General features: G+C 44.8%; 2 protein-coding genes across 2 annotated transcripts in view; one reads left to right on the plus strand and one right to left on the minus strand.

Annotated features, from left to right (window-relative positions):
* MOB3B (MOB kinase activator 3B) overlaps window positions 1-20,961 on the minus strand; it is a 206,665-nt gene extending 185,704 nt beyond the window's left edge. The window contains exon 1 of the mRNA XM_007455919.1: window positions 20,756-20,961. The gene's annotated coding sequence lies outside the window, so the exon portion shown is untranslated. The remainder of the gene's footprint in view (window positions 1-20,755) is intronic.
* On the plus strand, window positions 15,455-16,078 carry IFNK (interferon kappa). The gene has a single exon (XM_007455918.1). It carries the CDS (start codon window positions 15,455-15,457, stop codon window positions 16,076-16,078), a length of 624 nt encoding a protein of 207 aa, XP_007455980.1.
* Window positions 20,962-23,773: the final 2,812 nt, after the last annotated feature.

The raw sequence follows: 23,773 nt of genomic DNA on the forward strand, positions 1-23,773 counted from the left end.
TTTTTTTTTTTTTGGCGGTCCGCGGGCCTCTCACTGCTGTGGCCTCTCCCGTTGCGGAGCACAGGCTCTGGACGCGCAAGGTCAGCAGCCGTGGCTCACGGGCCCAGCCACTCCGCGGCATGTGGGATCTTCCCGGACCGGGGCACGAACCCGTGTCCCCTGCATCGGCAGGCGGACTCTCAACCACTGCGCCACTAGGGAAGCCCGTATTAGCTTCTTTTTATGCCCAATTTAGATCACAAAGTACATTCCCCTAAACACTGGCTCCTCAGGATATTAATAATTGTGACATATTTTTTTTAAGTACGTGGTCAAATAAGTTTGTTATACCATGGGTTAAACAAGCTTAACAGGTGTCTTGCTGTAAGACTGTAGAGACTTTTAATGTGCTAATGTACACTGTGAGTCTACAATGAACATACAAAGTTTCCTAAATTTCTTGAACCACAAAAAGCTTCTTTCACAGAACTTCTTGCAAAATTAGTGTTTCATGGAACCAACTTTGGTAAAATGGATTTGAGTCCTTTCTGCACCTGAAGATGCTGTGTTGAAATTGCTCCAGCCCCTCTTCTAACAGCAGGATGCTCTGGGCCGACGCAGAGCCTGTCTCTGCATCAGGACCCCTCTAGCTGACTTGAGCTAGGAGCCAAGCTTGCTTGGTGCAGCCCCAGGACGCTCGTCATAGTCTGCTTCTCTGCGGAGACCCTGACGGGCCCCAGCTCTCGCCCCTTCTCACAGGGCCAGCAGCGCTTTTCCCTCCCTCTGCCACAGAAGCCAGAGGTGCATTCCAGCCACACCCTAGAATCATATTTGCCTGGTCTCCCATGTCCAGTCAAGCTGCAGGGACTCATAAACAGCATCCAGAATCTAAACTGACCACATGGAGAGGGAAAAGGTCTTGCCCTCCACAGGCAGGAAAAGGGACCTGAGTGTGTTCGACTTATTTTGTCAGAAGTCAGGAGCCTTGCAAAGTCTTTTCTCAAAGAAGCCTTTAAGACGTTAAGGCTATGACAAATTTTCTTCTCTATTTAAAAAAAAAGAAAGAGGGCTTCCCTGGTGGCGCAGTGGTTGAGAGTCCGCCTGCCAATGCAGGGGACACGGGTTCGTGCCCCGGTCTGGGAAGATCCCACATGCCGCAGAGCGGCTGGGCCCGTGAGCCGTGGCCACTGCGCCTGCGCGTCCGGAGCCTGTGCTCCGCAACGGGAGAGGCCACAACAGTGAGAGGCCCGCGTACCACAAAAAAATAAATAAATAAATAAATAGCCTCACTAGAAAGCTGCCTGTGGCTGACACTCCAATTTTCTTCAAATGGATTTTTAAAAAATCTTTACTGGGTCTCTATAATGTGTCCATCACGCCAGCCCAATCCCCAAGCCAACTCATACCAGTGCCAACACATTCTGATTGCTAGACTTTCTCCAAATGGATCAGGAGCATGGCAGAGACGGGTGGCTGTTCATCAAAGTAGTCCCTCTTCTTCCTGGGCACATGGCTAGACCGAATTTCCCAGTATCCCTTGCACTTAGCTGTGACTAAGTTCCTGCCAATGGGATGTGACTGGAAGTGATGTATGCCTCTCCAAGCCTAACCCGTACAACACTCCCATGCATATCCCTCCAGCTCTTGCCATTTTACTCCAGTTTGATGAAGATAAGCTCTGAAACCTTGGAAGCCACATGGAAGATGGCAGATCCACAAGATGGAAGGTGTCTGGTGCCTGATCACTGCTCGGAAAAAAGCCAACCACAGCTCAAGTACCTCTGCTCCAAACTTTACACGAGTGAGAAATACTCCTACCATGTTTGAGCCATTCTATGTTTTTGGATGTGTTTATTACAGTAGCTGGTCTCTGGAGCATCTGGAAGTCCTATGATTTTTTGCAAAATTATGAAATACTGACAAATTATTTGTAAAACAATGAATCTAATCCTTATGTGCCAAATCAGGCGCTAGCTCATAAAATAACTAAATAATCTAGAACTACAATAACACTGTAGCCTAGCTTCTACTCCAGGTTAACCCTCAGAGGTGCCAAAAGTTTAAGAAAAATGTTTTGGAAAACCTTGAAAGGGACTTCCCTGGTGGTCCAGTGGTAAAGAATCTGCCTTACAATGCAGGGGATGCAGGTTCGAGCCCTGGTCAGGGAAATAAGATCCCGCACGCCACATGGCAACTGAGCCCTCGTGCCACAACTACTGAGCCCGCACGCCTCAACTAGAGCCCATGTGCGGCAAACTACAGAGCCCACTTTTCCTGGAGCCTGCATGCCTCAACTAGAGAAGAGAAAACCCCGCACGCCACAACTAGAGAGAAGCCCGAGCACCACAACAAAAGATCCTTCATGCTGCAACGAAGATCCCGCGTGCCGCAGTGAAGACCCTGCCTGCCGCAACTAAGACCCGATGCAGCCAAAAATAAATAAATAATAAATCTTAAAAAAAAAAAAAGTTTCTGTGACACAAGAAAAATCTGTCATTGCTTGACTTTAGTGATGAGAACATCCTGACCCAGCCTATCAAACACCTGTGTTTCATGGAAGTATAGTCTGTGTCAGAGCATTAGTATGGACTGGCATTTCTGACAATTAGACATTTCTGAGACTTTTTAGAAAAACCACATTGGAGAGAATTGGAGCTGTTAGCTACAGGCTTTCATCTATATTTAGTAAACAACAGATTAGAATCTCTTTCTTAACTTCAGAATTGTATGATTATATTGATTATATTCCATTATGATTTGACTATAGATAGTAATCCATGATTTAAATTGATCATGAAACACATGATTTTATCTAAAAAGGTTAAAACGTACAGGGATACGTATTTGTACACTCAGAAACTTAAGCCTCAAGCTAAACCTGCGAAATTCAAGCTTCAATCCCAACCCAGGTCTACTTAAGTAAATTATTTATTTTGTTGTCTGAAGTATAAGGGACTTACCCTAGTTTAAGGCCATCCAGTTAAAGATGTAATGCCAAATGAGATTACTTACTGGCTATCAAAAACCTACCGCTGTTATTTCAGTAAAGACCTTATAATGGCGTTTCTGGAAAACAGCCTTTGGTGATCACAGATGTTAGCCTGGACCCAAATACATCATAAGCAGCTTCTCTCAAATCATCTTATTCTCTGGAAAGATGAATGGCGTTTCTGGAAAATGGCCTTTGGTGATCACAGATGTTAGCCTGGACCCAAATACATCATAAGCAGCTTCTCTCAAATCATCTTATTCTCTGGAAAGATGAATGGCGTTTCTGGAAAATGGCCTTTGGTGATCACAGATGTTAGCCTGGACCCAAATACATCATAAGCAGCTTCTCTCAAATCATCTTATTCTCTGGAAAGATGAATGGCGTTTCTGGAAAGTGGCCTTTGGTGATCACAGATGTTAGCCTGGACCCAAATACATCATAAGCAGCTTCTCTCGAACCATCTTTTCTCTCCATCTCCACTGCTTCTAACTTTATTCGGCCACCACAACTCTCACCCAGCCTGCTAAAATATCTCCTCTCCACCTGGGTTCCCTGCTTCCATTCTTGCCCCTTCTCCAAACTGCTCCCAACAAGGAGGCCCCAGAGTGATCTCTTTAAAGCACAGTCATATGACACCACTCTCTTGCTTAAAATTCTTTCACGTGTCTTCACTAGTCTTAGAATAAAATTGGAACTCCATCATGGCCTGCCATGTCCTACCCAATCCCAACATATCCTAGGACGAACCTCCCCACTCCCTTCACTCCAACACAACCAGTCTCCTTTGTGTTCCTTGAATATCCCAAGCTCTTTCCCATGAGAGCTTCTGAACCTCCTGTTCTCATTGCCTGAAATGTTCTCCCCTCCAGCTCTTTACATGGTTGATTTTTCCTCACCCTTCAAGTCTCAATTCAGTCATCACCTCCCCAATTACCCTCTTACCCTGTTTGTTTCCTTCATAACACTTATAACACCCTGAACTTTTTATTCTTTATTGTCTGAAAATCTGGACAATCTATGAAGACATGAACCGCTTCACCTCTTTTTCTTTTTTACTATCTTGTTTCAGGCATCGTGTCCTCAAAGATGAATAGATGGATGACTGGATGAATGGATGGATGGATGAAATTATAGACAATAGATAATTACAGCATTCTTTGTCCCATGGACCATTCATGAGAAACTGTTTTATCACATTTGGCAATGAGCGTTACTGCACTCTCCCAATGGGGATGGGTATAGGGCAATGCCAATTTCTGCTCTCTTAACTGCATCACTCCTGGAAACACAAAGTTTTAGCTCTGAGGCCACCCATATGTGAGTTCTTTTCTTAAATAAAAAATGCTTGAGTTTGCAAAATTAATAGTCCCAAGAGGATGTCTTAACATTTAATTATCTATAATATTTGGGGACACAAGGCTGTCTTCACTTTGAATTTTAAGCTATCCAACTTACAAAGAAGCTCTTTCAGGAGAGAAAAAGTCCCCGCAATGCAGAGTAAAACCACAGGCTGCTTGCTTGGATTCCCACATCCAGGACGACCTCCCTTAGAGGAGTACAGCAAATCAAGCCCACGACCATGTGGAAGTCCAGCGCACACTTCACTTTTGTTTATGGCACTGGGTCAATCTGACAAAACAGTTGTTTTCCCAGTTCTGACTACATGGAGGAAAGTCAGGCCTGCAAATAGTTTTCCCCGAAGTTCCTCTGTACATATAATAGGAAATGCAGGATTGGATCTGGGCAGGGACTCTGGAAATGTCAGGGCAGTCTCTCCACAATGAGTGCCCTGAGAATGTCAATATGTGTGACTACCCTTTTCCGTCCTTTGAGCCCTGATGAAGAAACAGTGTCCCAATCCAGAACTAATGAACTCCTTCTGCGGCTCAACATGAGAAAACTCAACAAGCCCCTGCAGAAAGCCTGCAAGAACTGTGGCCTGGCAATGTGACATCTGCCTACACGGAGGGAGGTTACAAGACTCAGCCCTGCAATACACGTGCTGGTGATGGTGGTGATGGTGACTCCTGTAAGGAAGTTGCTGGGGTCTTTGCCCAGGATGTCCCACAGCACTCTCTTCCAGAAGGCCTGCAGGACAACTTCCCCCCAGGATTCAGTACCAAGAAAAGCTTTGCTTCTACTGAGGATTTAGCTTTGTTGCTAGTTTGTTTTATCTTTTGGATACTGTGGTTACTTTAACAGGTCTTCTTTCCCCTTTGCTTCTAGAAAGCCCAGGGACAGATTTGCAACTCTCTGCCATAATGACACTAGACAAGCATGCTTATGCTCAGACTGTACCCCTGATTTCATCTTGTTTTCTTGCTCTTGTTTTCTCTCAACTCTAATTTCTTTAACCATTTTTTTTTTTTTTTTTTTTTTGCTGTACGCGGGCCTCTCACTGTTGTGGCCTCTCCCATTGCGGAGCACAGGCTCCGGACGCACAGGCTCAGCGGCCACGGCTAACGGACCCAGTCGCTCCGCGGCATGTGGGATCTTCCCGGACCGGGGCACGAATCCGTGTCCCCTGCATCAGCAAGCGGACTCTCAACCACTGCGCCACCAGGGAAGCCCTAACCATTTTTATTCTCTTGTATTATATATATTTATAAGCTGCTCCAAATCCTTGTGGGAATGAAATATATACAGACAGTGGATTTTACACCAAAACTTTTACAACCCTAGACCTCGTAAAAATACAATGTGGCCTCAGACAGACCTGGGTTTGAAACCTAATTCTGCAGATTTCTAGATATGTGACCTCAGGCAAGTCATCTAATACTTCCAAGCTTCCATTTCCTCCACTTTAAAATAAGGGTAATAACACCTACATTGTGTAGTGGCTATGAGAATTAAAGATAATTTATATAAAGAGTTGGTACTTAGTAACTGCTACATAAATAGTTTCCTTTATTATTATTAATAACTATGCAGACTGTTACCGAAGAATACCTAAAGGCAACGTCTGGAAGACACAGGGACAGACAAAAACATGGCGAATGTCATGGGACTATGGAGGCAGAGACTGGAGTGATGCTTCTCCAAGACATGGAACACCAAGGATTTCCAGCAATAACCAGCAGCTAGAAGAAGCAGAGAAAGATTTGTCCCGAGAATGTGTTGAAGGAACCTGGCCCTGATGACACTCTGATCTTGGACTTCTAGACTCCAGAACTATTAGAGAATAAATTTCTGTTGTTGTAAGCCACGTTGTTGTTTTGTTTGTTTGTTTGTTTTGGGGGTTTTTTTGGCCATGCCATGCAGCACGTGGGATCTTAGTTCCCTGACCAGGGATCCAACCCGTGCCCCTTGCAGTGGAAGTGCGGAGTCTTAACCACTGGGCTGCCAGGGAAATCCCAGCCACGTTGTTCCTGGAAATTTACTACAGCAGTCCTAGGAAACTAATACGTTCTCCAACTCCTGTAGCCCCAAATGGCAGAAGTGAAATAACCAAGCCAACTTTCAATCCAGTTGACATCTGCCAAGAACTTACAGATACACACCTGGCATGTTCCATGGGGGCATATGCTAGAAAAGAACAAAGGAGGGAAAGGGGGAGGGAGAGGCTTTGATTTTAGGCTTAAATGAATGAATTCCCCTCTCTGAGCTTCAAGTATCTCATCTATAAGATGGGGTTAGGTCTAGATTAATGATGGCAAATAGAGTTGAGTTGAGAATGGCTGTCTCAGAGAGCCATTATGAGGAATTATCTAGGCAGAGAGGCAGATAAAGAGTCAAAATACTCCATCCTCATTCTCCTCATGCCTCTGTGACCATCCTCTTCAGTTTCTCCTTCCACTGCCCACTCTTTAAATGCAGGCTATTCTTAGGGTTCTGAAATTGGCTCACACTTCTCTTTGTACTCTACATGTCCTCCTTAGACAGACAGACCCATTGATTCTTCTGGTCTTAATGATCCCCCACAGCTTCTAGTGATACTTTCAAATCTCTCTCTCCCACCTGGATCAGTCTCCAGCCCTCATCCAGACCCATATATCCAACTGCCGAATGGACATCTCCACTTGGCTATCCCATAGACAACTCAAAGTAACCGATCTATAAGAGAACCCACCAGATGTTCCCCCCCAAGCCTGCTCTTTCTCCCATATGCTACCCCTTAGTTGGTGGTACCACTGTATACCTAGCTAAAAAAAATGGGGCTTCACCCTGGTCTATTTCCTCTTTCTCCCCCTCCCACTCCAAATCAATCACCAAGACCTGCCAATCTTACCTCCTAGATAATTCTCTTCCTCTCCATATCAACTATCACCATGCTAATTCAAACTCCCACCAGCTTCTGCCCTTCAAGACTCAGCTCAGAACAACAAGGTCCTACTGTACAGCACAGGAAACTATATTCAATATCCTATTATAAACCATAATGGAAAAGAATATGAAAAAGAATGCCTATATATATATATATATATATATATATATATATATATAATTGAAGCACTTTGCTGTACAGTAGAAATTAACACAACATTGTAAATCAACTATAGTTCAATAAAATAAGTTTTAAAAAAGACTCAGCTCAGATATCACTGCCTCCAGGAATCTCTGCAAGGACAGGGACTATATATGTCTTTTCTACTCCTGTACTCCTGGAATTTAGCATTGTCTTTACACCCTAGGCAACAGATAATGATGATGATGATGACAACGATGTTAACTATCATATTGACCACTTACTATGTACCAGGCACTGTTATTAGCAATTTACATCTCCACAACCACCCTTTGGGGTAGGTACCCTTATTATCCCTATTTACATACGAAGTTCAGGAAGTTTAAATGACTTGCTCAAAGTTACACAGTTCTACCAAGAGGTAGAGTTTTTGAACTGATCTCATACAGTATACTCATAAGATAAAATAATGACACACATACTTAATTGTTCAATAGATACTTATTAAGCATATGCTATGTGCTAAGCACTGGAGATATGATGGAAAACAAAGAAAATAAGTAAATGAGTCCAGAAATAAATTTCAGACATGGGGGAAACCTCTCAGGAAACCCATTCCAGGTTTGTCTAGGGCAACCACTTTAGTCCTGAACTGACCTAGGAATCTGGGAAGCCTAACAGTCTTTATTTGCAGAATTCTAAGTAACTTTGTAGAAATATTAGGGGTGTCAGACAACTCAGAGTTTCCTCCTTTGCTAACTAATGCCTCCCTCACAGAGCCAAAAAGCCCTTGTGAAGTACCAGAAAGAGCTTGAGTTATAGCATCCTTATCTGACTTCAAATCAGAGAAAGCCTCCAGAATCCCCTTTCTTATGGCTGCCGGAGGGCATCTCCTCTCAGTGGAAGCAGAGCGAAGGGAGCTCTCTGCTTACTGATGAAAGACTTACAGTGACTGCCTTGAGGCCAGAGGACCTGGGTCTCAGGCTGACTTTGCCCCCAAGTATCACTCTGACCTTGGGCAAGTCACTTTACCCCTCTGACCTCAAGAGTCTATCTCTGTGTCCTTCCAACTCTACATTCCACGATATAGAGTCTGCACTTCACAGGCTACCTAGGGGCAAGGGTGTTGTCAGGAAGAAAAGAGGCCCCTCCCCACTGCCCATAGCTCTAGTAGATTATTCCAGACACTATCCTCAAACCCAGGCATTGCTCAGACCAAAAAAAAAAAACCCTAAAATTTGGGGCATGTGAATCTTCTGTCAGTCAAAGAAAAGCCCACTTGGGACTTCCCTGGTGGCGCAGTGGATAAGACTCCGCACTCCCAATGCAGGGCCTGGGTTCGATCCCTGTTCAGGGAACTAGATCCCACATGCATGCCGCAACTAAGGAGCCCACATGCTGCAACTAAGGAGCCCACCTGCCGCAACTAAGCCCCGGCGCAACCAAATAAATAATAAAAATTAAAAAAATAAAAAGAAAAGCCCACTTAAATTTTTCCATAATAATACCTTTCTTTGTTCTTCATAAATGTCAGGAAACCTTATGACCACATTCAAACTGATAGTTATTAAAAGAAGCCACAGTCCTCATCTCTGCCACGGCAATTCCTTTTAAAATATTTATCCAAGGGCTTCCCTGGTGGCGCAGTGGTTGAGAGTCTGCCTGCCGATGCAGGGGACACGGGTTCGTGCCCCGGTCCGGGAAGATCCCACATGCCGCGGAGCGACTGGGCCCGTGAGCCATGGCCGCTGAGCCTGCGCGTCCGGAGCCTGTGCTCCGCAGCGGGAGAGGCCACAACAGTGAGAGGCCCACGTACCGCAAAAAAAAAAAAAATTTATCCAAGACAAGAGGACATCTCTGTCCATCACTCACTCCACTCTTGTTGTTTTTCCAGACTACAGGCACACTCAGATACGGTCTGGGAAGAAATCCACATCTACTCAGTGCGTAAAAGGGAGGGTTATTCTGGCAGGTGACCTTTCTCATCTGAAATGCTTACCACCATCTCAGAAGTGAAAGCCCCATTGGGGTTCAAACGGACCAAGAGAAACAACAGTGGAATAGGATTCAGATGGAAGCTGTTCTGATAAACCCCAAACTGAGGGTAGGTTTTACTGATGGTGCGTATTTATTTACTTACATACTTATTCCACCACGTTAAATCTCTTTTTATCTGGGGTCGTTTTCTAAAAGCTAAAATTATTCCTGTGTAGGAAGTTACTATGTGCATAATCTGAAGCTGGGCTATAAAAGCGAAGCAGGGGTAAGTCTGTCCACTGAGCCTTCAAAAGGGTGATATAAAATGACAGTTACCAGGAGCAATTAATACAGAGAAGTGGCAATATTCAGAGGAGCGGGGGAAGGGATGATTTTGGAAGCTCTCAGTTTTTTCAGCACAGGTTAATACCCAAACTTGAGAACCATAAAAAAAAAATCACATGGTCATCTTTTATTCAACAAACATTTGACGTCTTTATGTAAGAGGTGCCAAGCATACAAAACTGAGTAAGACACACTTCTTGTCTGGAGGGGAGGATGTATGAGTTAACCAAACAACACAGAACTGGGACTTCCCCGGAGGTCCAGTGGGTAAGACTCCACGCTCCCACTGCAACGGGCACAGGTTCGATGCCTGGTCGGCGAACTATATCCCACACGCATGCAATAAACAAGAAGTCCGCATGCCGCAACAAACATGCCACAACAAAGATTCCATGTGCCGCAACTAAGACCCAGCACAGTCAAAATAAATAAATATTTTTTAAAAAACAACTAGAACTATGTGATACCACCAGAGTAGAGGTATGATGGTGCTCATGACCTAACCAGCCTCGGGGAATCCCAAAGACAAAAGCAGTGGAAGTAGGAGGGGACACTGAATGAATGCTTGAGCTGCCATCTACCATTCTGTGAACTTCTCAAGTCTCCCCAGCACCTGAATTTGTCCTCCCCGTATCTCTATACCAGAAGAACTAAACCACCAAATAACTTCCCTGTCACTAAGACATGGCTTCATTATCTTCCCTTGATCATCCAACAAATAACTATTGAGCACCTACTCTGTGCAGGGTGTTGTGAAAGGCACCTGGATCTGTCTGATCCAGGTAGGATGAGCCATTTATACTGGGCTTCACATTCACAAAGGGTTTATAACATAGATTTTTCAAATGATATCCAAATGATATCATATATAGTCACAGGAATACACTTCCAGGCTTGAACTTCAAAGCATATCACGACTTTTATAATCCTGTTTTGGCAATTTTTAAAAAATACATACAAGTCCCCCTACTCCCATGCCACGTATCACCCATGGAAGTGGTCCAGGTGTCTCTGCACCTCTGTAAGCCCTGGGGGCATTCGAGAACGAGCAGTGAACAAGCCAGTTGTTGGACATGCGCTCACAGAACTTAGTGTTTAGTGGGGAGACAGACATCAAGTAAGGAAATACCAAACTGATAACTGTCGTTACCGCAGGGGAGGAGAGAGGCATGATGGGAGGCAGAGCTGGCAAGCAAAGCTTTCACTTTATCCGAAATGTTTAAATTTTTACTATATGGACACGTATCCACGTATTACTTGTGTAGTCACTATAAATTTCTATATCAGGTACGTCATTAAGAGAAGAACAGCCAAGTAAAGGGACTAGAGGACCAGGAGAGAGGGGACCGCAATATGGGAGGCAGTGGGAATAAGTGAAACACCCAGTTATTAGAGCTTCAGGGTTGGTCTGGGCTAAAAGAGCTGCACATGACTTTGTGGTGACCGCTGTCTGCCCACCATATGGAAAGCACTGACAGGTATGGACACAAGGCTTCCCATCTCTGAGCTCCTTACTGGGTTCAATCATCTTCTGACCCCACAAACAGAATGACTGACTTTCACGCACTGAGTCACATGGATGACCCGCATGTTACTCTCACCCTGGTTCAAAACTTGCCTCTTCCCAGAGAGCTATCAGTCTTAAACATATGATGCCAAATGCCTGTGAGCTGAGTCACGGCTATCTTGTCTAGACTGAAATGTCTCATCTCCCTTTTGTCAAACAAGTTGTGTCTTGCCCATTACTGTTAACCATGTCATCCATATGTCAAATTCACACAGTTCCATTGACAACAGGGCAGCCCCTGCTAATCAGCTTTCCCCCTGAGGAAAGTCTGACCACATAGAAATGATCAAGAGAAATGAGAGCAGGTACCATGGAACAATGTTAGCATGTGAAAATATAGCCCACAGTTTCAGATTGGGCAGTTGTGACAGACAAATTCTGGAATAAAAACGATTCCTTACACTGCCATTCTTTTCACCTTTCTAATTATATTTTGAGATAGAGTCAGATGGCATGGCTTTTACAGAACAGAGGCATGACCAATACTGATCATGCAATAATGCTTCTGATCGCAGCAATTATGTGAGAGAGTACGTGTGTGTACTATTCCGTCTCAGTGTGGCAGGTACCCTCTTCGGACTGTGCACAGTTGTTAGGGGTGTGTGCACAAGTAAAACCAGCACAGATAAACACAATCGAATGCCCCCCTGCATAAGGTGGACAGCTAGCAGAGGAAAAGCTTCCTGCAGAGGCCTTCATGTCTGAGTTCTGCTCTAAGAAGTCAATGGGAACTGGCATGGTGGATAGGGTTGCCAGATAAAATATGGGACGCCCCATTAAATAGGAATTTTAGATTAAAAAATTAATGATTTTTAGTATAGGTGCATTCCAAATATTGCATGGGTCTTCCATATTGTTGTTTGCTAAATCAAGCAATTCTAATGGTGGAAGAGGGGACAACAGGCATGTCCATCATCTTTCCTTTTTCGGCATGAATACATGAGGAACGAGGTACACGCTATAGGGAGGACCTATGAATTACTCCTGCACCTAAGACACTCAGAACATACCTACTTCTCCAACCACGGACTCCTTGAGACCATGGACTATACCTTATCCCTCCATCTTCAAGACCTAGCCCAGGGATTGGCATGCGGTAGACACTAAAAGTACAGTTTTGAATAAATGAGGCTACAATATGGAATGACAATACAGTGAGGGAATATGGGGTGAGGAGGATAAGATGACAAAACTGTACATGGCAGAAAATACAGGGACCTTCAAGACGGTTGACAACGGCCAAATCTCCAGCCACCTCCATCACCCACGGGCAGAACCTCTTAGCACAGAAGGTCAACTGAACAATCTCTTAGCTTGGTTAGTACGTTTGAACTGTCTCAAGCACGAACTATGCTAAGCACCCTGGGTGGGTGGAGGTGGGGGGCACACAAAATTGGGAGATCAACACTTACACAATTATTTACTTTACAAAGCCAGAATTAAGGAGGACAAGTACTATAGAAGCCCAAAGAGGAACAAGCAGTTCTGACTGTGACAATTCAAAAAGCTTTAGGTATAAGAGGTTAAGTGAGGTATGTAAGAAGGTCTGGCCCTCAGAAGAGATTTGCATTTTAAAAACTCTGTGTGTGTACGTATGTGCAATAATAAATATATGTATTATATATATATATATATATATATACACATAAACCTATATTCTTTATATGCAAAGTTATAACAATACTACACTGAACTTCCACATAGTCTATATTATTCATATCAACTGAATTAGAACTGAATCTCAGAGAAAATTCACATCTCCTTTTTAAAGTACCCTAGAACGGAAATGTTTACATAAATAAAGTAGTACTGATCCTACTGCAGATGTATAATATCTCTTCTTTTCAATATATTTTGTTTGAAAAATAGTTTGCCTTATTAAATAAGAAATACTTGCTGCCTATAGAAAACTTTAAAAATCTAGGTAAATAAAAATACAAAACTAAAAATCACCCATTATTTTTCTAGTCAGAGATAATGACTCAATATTTGTAGCATATATACTTCTAGATTTCTTCTGTACATATATGCATGTTTATATTTAACAAATCAGACTCTATATACTACCACGTAAACTTGTTTTTAAGCTACAAAGTGTATCCATCCAAGTAACCAAATATATTCCCACAACATAATTTTTAATGCTTGCACAGATGTCATCTACAGACGGTTTACTTAACCAAGTACCTACTGCTGAACACTTAAATTGTTTTCAGTTTCTTGCTGTGATGAACTTCCTGACAGCTAAGTCCTTAAAAGACATCCACCATTATTTCTTGGAGATAAACTCCTAGAGGGAGAATTGCTGAGTCAAAGATTATGTACATTTTTAAGGCTTTTGATACACAGCAACACCTTGCTCTCCAGGAAGTTTGTGTCAATTTATATTCCTGTGTAAAAGGGCCCATTTTCCTAATTATTTTTCTAAGTTAGTCATCCCACAAAATATCTCTGTGAAATCAGAATTTATACAGAGAGAGCACATAGAGTAACATTATGTAGTAGGTTTTCTTCTCATAGTAAACCAGTCCAAAAAGCCAGGATTTTAAGAAGTCTCACTTGTCTACAATTAGCCTTTGGTGTAGCCAGCTAATCTAGACACAAACATTTTAAGCAATTTTGCAGTCCAAGTCTGCCATATTTATGGAACGGTGGTTGCTTACCATTCTAAAATGATTTTATTGAAAATTAATGCATTTCTTTTTTTAAGGTGGTAATTAAAGCTAACCTTATTTAATGACATCCCATTTCACATTCCTGGAGAAAGAAATTTTCTTTGACCATAACCAGAAGAAGGTTATCTGGTCAAACAGGGTGAAAAACCATAAGTGGTGGACAGCCATTATTGCCACAGAAATACTGATCCAGTTGGGAGTTAGCTTGGCTAAAATGGGTGATCACCTACTCATATACCTCCTCAAAAACAAACAGGAACAAACAAACAAAACTTTCCAGCACGCAGAACTAAGTTAAAGTTTTAAAATACGGTCTAAACCATAAATAAAAGTTTAAAAAAATGCATGATACTACAAGAGAGAAGTTAATGAGGCAGAAAAATATTCTCCGATATACAACCCTCTGGAGAACTTCTAAGAAAGAGATCAGATCATAACAAAATGCTATGCGGGGGTTGTGAGCACTGGTTCAGGTTTAACTAAAGGAAAGGATAGTTGGAGAGTTTCAACATTTCCTAATGGCAACAGAAAACTAAGCTGGCCTAGTCTGTTCTGTGATAAGTGCCATGCTCAACGACACACTCTGTTTTTCATCTTTTTTGAGGCCCAGAAAAATCAAATAAAAAGAGAAAATATCCAAACAGAAGCTTAATTTAAGGACTTCCCTGGTAGTGCAGGGAATAAGAATCCGCCTGCCAATGCAGGGGACGGGGTTCGAGCCCTGCTCCGGAAAGATCCCACACGCCACAGAGCAACTAAGCCCATGCACCACAACTACTGATCCTGTGCTCTAGAGCCCGTGAGCCACAACTACTGAGCCCACGTGCCACAACTACTGAAGCCTGCATGCCTAGAGCCCATGCTCCGCAACGAGAAGCCACCGCAAGGAGAAGCCCAGGTACTGCAACGAAGATCCAACGCGGCCAAAAATTAATTAATTAATTATTTTAAAAAAAGCTCAATTTATCAAGATTAGAAACAACCTAACCTATGTTATGTTCTAGTGGTCTCGCAATCAAATAATCATAGTTATTTTGTCAACGTCTATGATTAACTCAATGAGAGAAGATGTTCGGCTACAGGGTCAGGTAAAAATATTTCCTTGGAGGATTGCTCTCTCTTATATAATAGTGTTAGGTGAGTAAGTGTACAGAGTCCCAGTTTTCAGTTCTTTCTGAAACAGTCTGCATCGGGCTTGTTCTGATGATTCTATAGTACTGGGATGGATCACCCAGGCACCTAAGATAACGCAGTGATAATGCTTTGCTCACTTCTCAAAAAAAAAAACAAGATTGCATTTCCAAAGTCAATGTAGTCACCCAAAGTCAAAAAAGCCTCAGAGGCAAAGGGGCTGAAACCCTGAGTACCATAAAATGACGAATGAGAAAACTCCTCCCCACTGAAGATACCCAGGTGTATAAAAGGCACACGAAGTAATACTTAAGACCTAAAACCTCACTCACTGTCAACCTTGAGTCTTGTGGATTTTTCGGCTAAGGGGGCGAGGAAAAACAATGAGTGCCGAGCCTGATGTGATTAGAAAGTGTATGTGGCCGGTGTGCCTCATGAGTCTGTTTGTCACCGGCATCCTCTCTCTGGACTGTAACTTGCTGAATGTTCACCTGAGGAGAGTCACCTGGCAAAATCTGAGCCTTCTGAGAAGGATGAGCAAGTCATTTCCTATAGAGTGTCTAAGAGAAAGCAAAGCTTTTGAGTTGCCCCAAGAGATCCTCTCACACACCCAGCCTCTGACGAGAGACATCAAGGAGGTCTTCTATGAAATGTCCAGACAGGCCTTCCACATCTTCATTCAAGACACCTTCAAATCCACTTGGGAAGAGAAACACCTGAGACAAGTCCAAATTGGACTCGATCAACAGCTGCAATACCTGGAACAATGCTTGGAAGAAGACGAGGAAAACGAAGACGTGAGAGAGGTGGCAGAGGATGAGCGGACAGAGTCAGGAACTCCAGTCCCCCAGCTGAGCAGCCTAGCGCTGAGGAGATATTTCAACAGGATAGACAGGTTCCTCAAAGATAAGAAATACAGTCACTGCGCCTGGGAGATCGTCCGAGTGGAGATCAGAAGATGCTTCTACTTCTTTCATAAATTCACAGCACTACTCAGGAGGAAATAAGGTATATTCTTAGAATTCAAATTCCATTTCTCTCCCAAATCTCCTTTTCCTTCTCTTCCTCCTGCATCTTCTGTTTAAGGATTACTGTGCTATGCCAAGGCTCCCCTCTGTTGGATTGGTGGTGGTTTAGGTAATGTTCACTGTTTCTGAAGTTTGGCAGAAAGAAAGTGATGCCAACCACCTCCTGGGTGACCAAGAGTCTTGTTAGGAAGTCCTGAAGACAGATTTAAAGGAGGATTCCCCCTCCACCTTCTACTCCCTGTTCCTCTTTCCTTTTGCTCTTTCGTACTTGCTTTGCTCTATCTCTCACCTTTGAACTCCACCAAAACAATGGCTAGAGGACACGGATCAGAAAATATTGAAAAATGGAACACCTCAATGACTTAATCCTCTTGCTGCCAAGGTTGTTTATTCCAGGAAAGTTCAGCACGTTAAAAGACCTTACACACGCTCCCATAGAGTTAAAACCCTTCCTGTCTCCCTACTGTTAAAAAAAAAAAAAAAAAAAAAATTGAAATTTCTGGCCCATTTGCTTCTCAACTTGGTTTAGTTAAAATGATACAAAGTTTGTGGCTTGGTATCTTATTATTTTAAGAGAGTGAAGATCCATGGTGATATTGGATGGTTGAATTAGATGCCTATGATTTAATGCAGAGAGCATTGTTCATTCCTAATGCATACTGTGTGATTTTTACATCTAAAGGCATGGAAAATGCTGCAGAAAAGTTTAATATCTGCCTTTCATTGTTTTTTGTTTGTTTGTTTTGTGCCTGAAATGAAATGCCTACAGTCAGACTATGGAAGAATTTCAGATGGGATTTTCCCAATTAGAAAGCCACTTTCTATTTGTTAAATAAATGTAATAACACATGACACTTTAATAGACTTTTTCTTTTTGCAAGTTATTTTGTACCTAGATTACCCAGATTATTTACTTAAATTTTCTTGTGTGGTCCTTCATCTGTATTAATTCATCTTCTAGCTGAAATGAATCTTCTTTTCCTCTCTCTCCTCTACCCCATTTCAGAACCATCGACCTTCAAGCAAGAATTAACAGAGATTGTGGCTACCCAAATGCATCAAAGAGGGTGAAATGTACCCGGTTCAGCTCTTGGAAGGCTTCTCCTGCTATTACTATAACAGCACGCTGCTAAACTGTTTAGATTCAAGATTCATCCAAGTACAGGGCTCCAACAATGTAGTCAAACTGAGAAAGTCTTATGATAAAATTGAGGCAAATTCAGTCCAAAAGTTAGAAGAAATGTTTAAAGGCACAAGAACTTGCTGTGGATCATGGTATACTGGTTATCAGTGAAAGGATCAGACAATAAAATGAGTTAGTATAATCCATTTAGAAAAAACAACTCATCAGTAGTAGTTCTAAATTTTAAAAAAGCATTACAAGCTATAAAGGAGTTAGGGCATGCAAGCTACTGAGCAGAAAGTATACACTTAATATTTTCCATGAATTTCTCTAATAATGCCTTTGCATGGTCTCCCTTGTAACTCTACTGGGACCGTGTCAGTTACTTCAGCAAGTTATGGTTGCAGTCTTGCTAAATGCTTGCAATGCAAGAAGGAAGAGAATTGGCACTTCCAGCTAATAAAGATTGTCTGATTGTACGGGCAGGGGCAGGAGTCAGACAAGATGCTTTTATTAAGAGCACCACTAGTCAGAAAAAGGAGAACACTCTCACTGAAAAATAGGTAAGGACACAAACTGGCACCATCACAAAGAAACACTAACAGGCGATATGAAAAAATGTTTAATCCCATGTATGATTAAATAAATTCAAAAGAAGACAATAAGATACTCCCCTCCCACCAGTCTGGCAGAGATAAAAAAGAGTGATAATATAGACTATCAGTGGGGTATAGGGTATAGGGGAAAAAAACTCCTGTGCATTGATGGGGAGACGTTAAACTGGCAAAAGTTTCCTACGGGACAATATGGCATCTTAAATATCCTTAAAAAGTACATTAACTCCTTAGACCTGGCTATCCTATCTCCAGAAATTAATTCCAAGGAAATACCTGGATAAGATTGTTTAATGGAGCCTTGTTTATAATATCCCTCCTTCCTCTGTTTTAATTTTCACCTCTCTGTATTTTCTGGGTTTTTTCTACAATGCTGGGGAGGGTTTTCTTTTAATTCTAAAATTAAAGAAACTGTACAAGCTTATCTTTCACTGCGGTTACCCTGTTTTCCTTACTGGAGTAGACTGGGACACCCACTGCCCTTTCACTTTGTTAATGACGCCTTTAGACACTTCTTGAGTAACTCAGGTGCTTCTTGTTTTTCTCCTGCTGCGGCTGCTGCTAATTTCAAAGGAATCCTTCCTTGGGGATCACTTTCATAATGAAACCTTTGTAAAGTGTCTTCTGGTGCTTCAAAGATTTTGCTTGCTTTCTTTTGTTAGTCCCACTGGTAATATTCAGAAATCACTGGAGAAAGTGCCCTATGTGTTCACTTTCCTGACTTAGTCTCCTCTGTTCTTCTTTATTAAATGGAAGCTCAAAAGTCCTAAGTCCAGTAAAGGGAAAACCTCTGGAACTGGGCAGAGGCCAGTGTGCAGTTTCTACTTAAAATGCTTGAGTGGGTACATCGGTCACGAGTGTTCAGATGGAAGCTTCCTCCCTCCCCTGTCTTGGGGCAGGGATCAAATGGTGGAGGATAAAAAAAGGGTGTAGTTGAGTCTCCTTGGAAGGGGACTGATTGGGTGTCAGTCAGACAGAAAAGGCTGACGACACCAGTATATGTAAGACTACGTGCAGGTGTAGATTCCAACAGGTGTACAGACACAGTCTCCTCTCACAGTCTAACCGACTCTAGGGGCACCAGCTGGGGGCCCTGCCCTCTCAGAGTGGCTACTGTGCTTCGGCCCTAGTTCTTCCCCCGCCCCACCCCCGCCCCCGAGGTATAGTTGAGTTACAATATTATATTAGTTTCAGGTGGTAAGTCCTAGTTCTTTAAGTAAGTCCACAGTCATCAAGAATACGCACCATGTGTAAGCAAACAACGTGATAGGAAAGGCAGAGAAACAGGGCCACTATAATCTCACAGGCGCACTCACAGGAGAACTCTGTCCCCAGACACCGATTCACAAGGCCTGGGTATCGTGAACTCGGCCCTGGCAGCGTCTGCGCTGGGTCCTCCGGGTCCGCTTTTCCTAAACGCCGAGAGGGGGACCGGGACTTTACATTTGGAGCCCTATGCGAAGACAGAACTCCAGGTTCATTCTGGAGGGAGCCGCTTCACTCCTGTTTCTAGACAAAGTCTCGAGGCTTCCTAGGTTATTTGCATATCTCCATTCTCTTTAAGGCGACTCGCCTGCCCTTCGACCCTTGGAAACTCGCAGACCTCAGAGCCTTAAAGCTGTCTGCCTACCAGACGTGCCCTGATCCCGTCCCGCCGCCTGGCAGCGGGCCGGCCACACGCCTTTAGGCGGAGATCGGAATCCACTGGAACCCAGCAAAGGACACCCAGATTGGGGCGGAACCTCGCTTCCACTCTCTGCCGAAAGAGGCACCCATCTCGACCTGCGCTCTTCGGCGCGCTGGGGAAAAGACCTGAGAAATGCGCCCAGGGCCACAGGCACCAGAGGAGGCGGGGAAGGAACAACTTTCCCTCCGCCCTCTAACCGCAAGGCCCGGGTGGGGCGGCCCCGCTGGGGTCGGGCTCCTCTCCTTCCCCAGGCGGGCTCCCGGGCGCGAGCTGGCCGGGTGGCTGGTGTGGAGGCGGGGGGAGGAGGGCCCGAGGGGCTTCCTTGTCTCCCGAGCCCCGCCAGATGTGAGAAAGGCAAACAATAGGGGAAACGCGGAGAAACAAAGGCTGTTCGCCACGATCTCAATCGGCTCCGTCGCGTGGTCCCGGCGGGGAGGACGTCTGGGAGGGGTCAGGAAGGTGGGTGAAGGGGGATCCTGAGGAGTTTGGGGTCTCTGGTACTTACTTGCCAGGCGCCGGGAGTCGGCCCCTTACCCTTCCAGAGGGGTCCAAAGGCAGGGAGGGGCAATGAAAGGAAAGTTGAAGCGTTTCCACCTTCTTCCTCAGCGCAGGGAAAGGGAGGGGCTGGGATTCCAGATATTTGACAGTTGTTGGCCCAGGGGTTCGGCAGGATGTGTACGTCCTTTTCACACCCTCTCCCTCCAAGAAGCATCCACAGTCCCCGGGGCGACCTCGCCGATGGAGTGGAGTTCCCCTTCGCAGCCCCGAGCCGAGCCTCCTCCTTCAATATCAAGACGCCCTAAACGTGGTCCCCCTGCCCAGGCGCACTTTTGTAAAAGTTTGTCTTCCCGCCACCCACTGCCCCGCACGCACCCTGCAGTCATCTGCAACCCGGGATGGATTCGGGGACAGACTTGTACCCCGAAGAAGATCGATATTTTTGACAGATCTTTTGAAATCAAGGCCCCGGAGCCCGGGGTGGACTCTTGTTCACACCCGGGAAGGGCGCGGGAGGAGCCGGCCAGAAGCCGAGACGCGGGCAGGGGTCTGACGTGGATTCCAGCCCCGGAAGCCAGCGAAGAGCGGGCGGGGAAACAGGGTCCGCCGCCTCCCGCCCCCCTGTTGCACCCGCCCCCAGGTGCGCCCCGCACCTCTACCCTCCTGAGCGCGACCCGGCGCAAGCGGCCGCGGGCTCCGCCACCTCCCCTCGCTTGAAGCGAGCTCTCACTCACCGTGGGGGTTTTTACCTTCTGCCCCGGGGCCCTGTCGGCTCCCCGCGCCGGGGCAGCTGCAGGCGGCGCGAGAGGAAGAGGATGAGCTCGGGGCAAGAGGGGCGACGCTCGCGGATCCAGCAAGGGGCTCCCGGGCCACCGCGCGCGGTCTCAACGAGCGCGCGGGCGAGCGAGCGCGGGACTCCAGCTGCAGACGCCGCCGCTCCAAAGCAGCCCCCACCGGCACCCGGCGCGCGGCTACCATGCGGAGGCGCGTGCGGGGACCCCCTGGCGGCCGCCCGCGGAATGGCAGCTCCGTCGGAAAGGGACGTTAGGTCGCCTTTGGGTCATCTTCCCTCCGGAAAGAGGTGGGGAATGGACAGTCTGAGCAGGGCTCCCGGCCTTGTGTTAAAGACATTGACCCTGCGGCCAGGGCAGGGAGTAGGATATCAGATCAGAAAGGGTGCGTTCTGGGTCCACCAGGGCCACATCCAAGGCACCTAGAGAGGGGGAAATTGCTTACCTTCTCCAGGATTTTCTGACTTGTTGAAAAATGCTGTGGACTGCCCGACTGAGGAGAGCATTAATCATTGGAAAATACTTTGAGATTCTAGCAATTTGCTAGAGCAAGCTGGGAGTAATGGAAAGAGCATGGACTTTGAAGCCCAACCCACAGCCTGCCACTTTCTATTTGTGTGATCTTGGTCTGTGACCTCTACCTTGTAGTATCTACCTTGCAGGGTGGTAGTAAAGGGTAAAGTAAACAAAGAAAGTATTCCTAGTTCATAGTAGGAGTTATTAAATATAAGCTTCCTGAGGAAAAGAATGAGTCTTCCACATCTTTTAATTCCCCGTATGATAGCATCTTAGTGCACATTGATTGAGAAGTACCAAACGACTAGGTATTGCATTTTACAGTTCTTACTACACACTTTAAAGAAATATGGAAATATATTGAGTAGAAACTAGAATACACAGAGAAAACATCCCTCCCGCAAAAGTTGTTTCCACAACTACCAAGTGAGACCCTCTAAAATCACACCCATCCTTTGCAATATCAAGTCAATTCTGATATTATAAGAAATAGTTAATAAATAGTCATGGTCTAATGATATCAACTCTGGATTAAATGATTTAATTCTGTGTCCTTTGGCAATGCAAAGATAATGAATATTGTGAATATAAAACTCAAAACAAGAGAAGAAAAAATGGTCAGGTACAAAAACCCAGCCACTAAGCAATGTTTCTGTTTAGTCATACAATCTCGTTTCCAAATTGTCTCAAACCCCATTCACTGCTTTCAAGTTCCTTTTGCTCCTGGGCTCCATGGCAATCAGACAGCACTTCATCATCCATAACAATCAGGGTAGAAGTGTCTCTTAATTACTCTAGTTTACCTTTAATAGTCCTTCTCTCATACTCACTTGTCCCTAATTGGGAAGAGGCTGTTGCCTGCCCCAGAATTCTCATTACATGGTCTTTTCTGTTCTGTCAAGAAGAGAGGAAAAATAAGGCTTCCTGTCTCAGAAATTAAAGTAGAACATTGAGATCCAACTTCTGCCCTCGAAGATAGGGTTCAAGCTCCAGCGCGCAGATGAGCAGGGCATGTGCAGGGCAAAGAAGGCGTTGGATTCCAATCAATAGGCATTAATGGAAGGGTCTCTGCCTCTCTCTTTGGGTTTCAGCCTTGCCTGTAGGGAAAAGAGAACTTTCATCCCACTTCATCCCCTTAGTGGCCCCTTCACTGGGGAGAAATGGTGAACCTGGTGGTTGGGGGGAAGACTTGGTTATTTCCTCGATAACTTTAACCAGTGAGTGGCGTCAATATAATGAATCACATCCTATCTCTCACCCACCCTTGATCTAGCTTCCCTGCCTGTGACCTGGTGGCTGGAAGAAGATGGCTCAACCTTCAGAAGGCTCTGAAGGGCCAGCATTTTAAATTCAAGCCTTCTTTCGTCCTGTTTCTTAGTCTATTCAGGCTACTAAAACAAAATGCCATAGACTGGGTGGCTTATAAATAGAAATTACTTCTCAAAGTTCTGGAGGCTAGGAAGTCCAGGATCAGGGCACTGGCAGATTCAGTGTTTGATGATGGGCCGTTTCCTCATAGACATCTTTTCTCTGTGTCTTCACATGGCAGAAAGGGACAAGGAAGCTTTCCCAGGCCTCTTTTATAAGGCCACTAATCCCATTCATAAGGGCTCTGCCCTTGTGACCTAATCACCTCCCAAAGGCCCCACCTCCCAATACCATCACCTTGGGGGTTAGAATTCAACATACGAATTGTGTTTGGGGGGACACAAACATTCAATCTATAGCATCTTGGGCTACATCTCTTCTCCAATCTGGCTTTTATCAGAGCCCTGTATTGTACAGCAAACTGGCCCCATCATGATGTGAAGTGGATATTGTTTCCCACTGGCTATTATTCCTTATGTGTATGTGTCTTTGCTCGTCTGGAAAAGTACTCTGAAGGAAAAGAATGGGGGAGGGAGAGGATTCAGATATCAAAAGCTCACCCACACTGAATGGATTCTCCCTGTCAGACTTGCTTACACTGCTGTCTTCCCCCAACTCAGGGAAGGGCCAGTCCAACCTTTCAGTTGCTTAAGGCCCCGTGGAATCTTCTTTGACCTTCCTCCTTTTCTATTCCACCTCTACTCTATCAGAAAAACTCATTGGTTTTATCTTCAAAAGATATCCAGGGGCTTCCCTGGTGGCGCAGTGATAAAGAATCCGCCTGCCATTGCAGGGGCCATGTATTCAAGCCCTGGTCCGGGAAGATCCCACATGCCGCGGAGCAGCTAAGCCGGTGCACCACAACTACTGAGCCTGCGCTCTAGGGCCCGCGAGCCACAACTACTGAAGCCCACGCGCCTAGAGCCCGTGCTCTGCAACAAGAGAAGCCACCGCAGTGAGAAGCCCGCGCAACGCAATGAAGGGTAGCCCCTACTCTTAGTTGCTGCGCTCACCACGTGCAGCAACTAAGACCCAGCACAGCCAAAAATAAATTAAAAAAAAAAAAAAAAAAAAAAA

Source organism: Lipotes vexillifer, unplaced genomic scaffold (genome assembly GCF_000442215.2).
Source record: "Lipotes vexillifer unplaced genomic scaffold, Lipotes_vexillifer_v1.1 scaffold644, whole genome shotgun sequence".
In the NCBI taxonomy this organism is placed as follows: Eukaryota; Metazoa; Chordata; class Mammalia; order Artiodactyla; family Lipotidae; genus Lipotes; species Lipotes vexillifer.

What these genes read in the sequence shown, in the direction of transcription:
- IFNK (XM_007455918.1), top strand. Translation starts at nt 15,455, where the DNA reads ATGAGTGCCGAGCCTGATGTGATTAGAAAGTGTATGTGGCCGGTGTGC.